The sequence below is a fragment of the Propithecus coquereli genome, unplaced genomic scaffold (genome assembly GCF_000956105.1).
Source record: "Propithecus coquereli isolate 6110/MARCELLA unplaced genomic scaffold, Pcoq_1.0 Scaffold202, whole genome shotgun sequence".
Classification (NCBI taxonomy): domain Eukaryota; kingdom Metazoa; phylum Chordata; class Mammalia; order Primates; family Indriidae; genus Propithecus; species Propithecus coquereli.
Window position 1 is genome coordinate 2,249,455 of NW_012145190.1, and position 1,693 is coordinate 2,251,147.

General features: G+C 48.6%; 1 protein-coding gene across 1 annotated transcript; it reads left to right on the forward strand.

The window, feature by feature from the left end:
• Nucleotides 1-336: 336 nt before the first annotated feature.
• On the forward strand, nt 337-1,269 carry LOC105809971 (olfactory receptor 476-like). The gene is made up of 2 exons (XM_012643880.1): nt 337-896; nt 978-1,269. Exons 1-2 carry the CDS (start codon nt 337-339, stop codon nt 1,267-1,269), a joined length of 852 nt encoding a protein of 283 aa, XP_012499334.1.
• The last annotated feature ends 424 nt before the right edge of the window (nt 1,270-1,693 follow it).

Here is a 1,693-nt window from a genome sequence, read left to right on the forward strand (position 1 = left end):
CCATAGAACAGGAAATCTGGGGACAGAAAATGATTCTAACTACATAATGAGGATCTGATTACTGGAACAGACTGAGTTCTAATCCCATTTTTCTTATGTATCTTGGGCAAGTTGATAATCTCATTAAATATAAATGGGCATGAGATTAAAATCAGAAGGTAAGTATGAAATTTAAATAGCTCACACATGGCTCACAGTAGGTGCTCAATTTGTACCAATTTCTCCTCCCACTTCCCCTAGCACCGCCCACTCTGGGGGCATTACAAGGGCTCTGGGCACTGGCCCTGACTCTAGGGTACACATCTCTTCTGGTATCTTTGCAGTGACATGTGCACCATGGTGGGGAACTGCACCCAAGTCACCTGGTTCCTCCTGCTGGGGCTCACAGAGCAGGAGGAGCTCCAGGGTGTCCTCTTTGTGCTCTTTCTGCTCATCTACTCCGTCACCCTCCTGGCCAACCTGGGCATGATCGCCCTGATCCACGCAGACCCGCAGCTCCACACGCCCATGTACTTCTTCCTGAGCGTCCTCTCCTTCATAGACTCTTCTTTTTCCACAGTGGACACCCCCAGGCTTCTGGAGAGCTTCCTCACCCCAAGCCAGGACATCTCCTTTGCAGGCTGTATGGTCCAGATGGCCCTCATGACCCTTCATGGCACTGCTGAGTGCCTGCTCCTGGCCATCATGGCCTATGACCATTTCGTAGCCATCTGCCACCCTCTCCTCTACCACACCATTATGTCCCAACGTCTGTGCATCCTGCTGGTGGCAGCCACCTATACTGCTGCTGCAGCCAATTCAACCTTGCTAACTGGATGCATCTTCAGGCTGCCCTACAGTGGCCCCAACATCATTAACCACTACTTCTGTGACATCCCCCCTGTGCTCCGTCTTGCCTGTGCCGATACTACACAGGTTGAAGCCATCATCTTCTCCTCGTCTGCCTTGCTCATCCTCTTCACCATCATGGTTATCCTGCTCTCCTATGCCTACATCCTGGTGACCATTTGCAGGATGCGCTCCCTGGAGGCCCAGGGCAAAGCACTCTCCACCTGTGCCTCCCACCTCACCATCATCTCCCTCTTCTATGGCACCATCACCTTCATGTATGCTCAGCCAAGCTCTCACAATTCCATGGAACAAAACAAGGTCGTGTCTGTCATCTACACTGTGGTCATCCCCATCCTGAACCCTCTGATCTACAGCCTGAGGAATAAAGACGTCAAACATGCTTTAAAAAGGAGATGTCGTGGTAAGCTGCCTTCCTAACAAGTGTGGCGCATGCTATCCCAAGCCATAACATGGCGGCCCCAACACAAAGCATGGACAATATTAACACTTAGAGCAAAATATGTGCCAACACTATTTTAAAGACTTTACACATATTGGCTCATTTAATCTTCACAATAAATGTATGAAATGGGAACTATACTTATCCCTTAGGAATCTGAGGCACAGAGAAGCTGAGTAACTTGCTCCATTTTCCCAAGTGCAAACTAGACAGGCACACCCATCTCAACCGGTTAGTGTTAGACTTCTACAAGGGGTGGAAGGGGCTCACAGAGGATCTGACATAAACAATTGTTCACAAATCATTCATTTCCTTTCTTCCCTGGGGAAACCACTCCATAGGATCAAATATTCTTATACATCAAAGTTTTTTAAGGGTGAGACCATTTCATGTAGCTCTGAT

Excerpts from the sequence above, each read along its gene's own strand:
- LOC105809971 (XM_012643880.1), top strand. The coding sequence starts at position 337 with ATGGTGGGGAACTGCACCCAAGTCACCTGGTTCCTCCTGCTGGGGCTC. Across the intron at positions 897-977 it reads CCCCCTGTGCTCCGTCTTGC|GCTCTCCTATGCCTACATCC; the intron begins CTGTGCCGATAC and ends CATGGTTATCCT.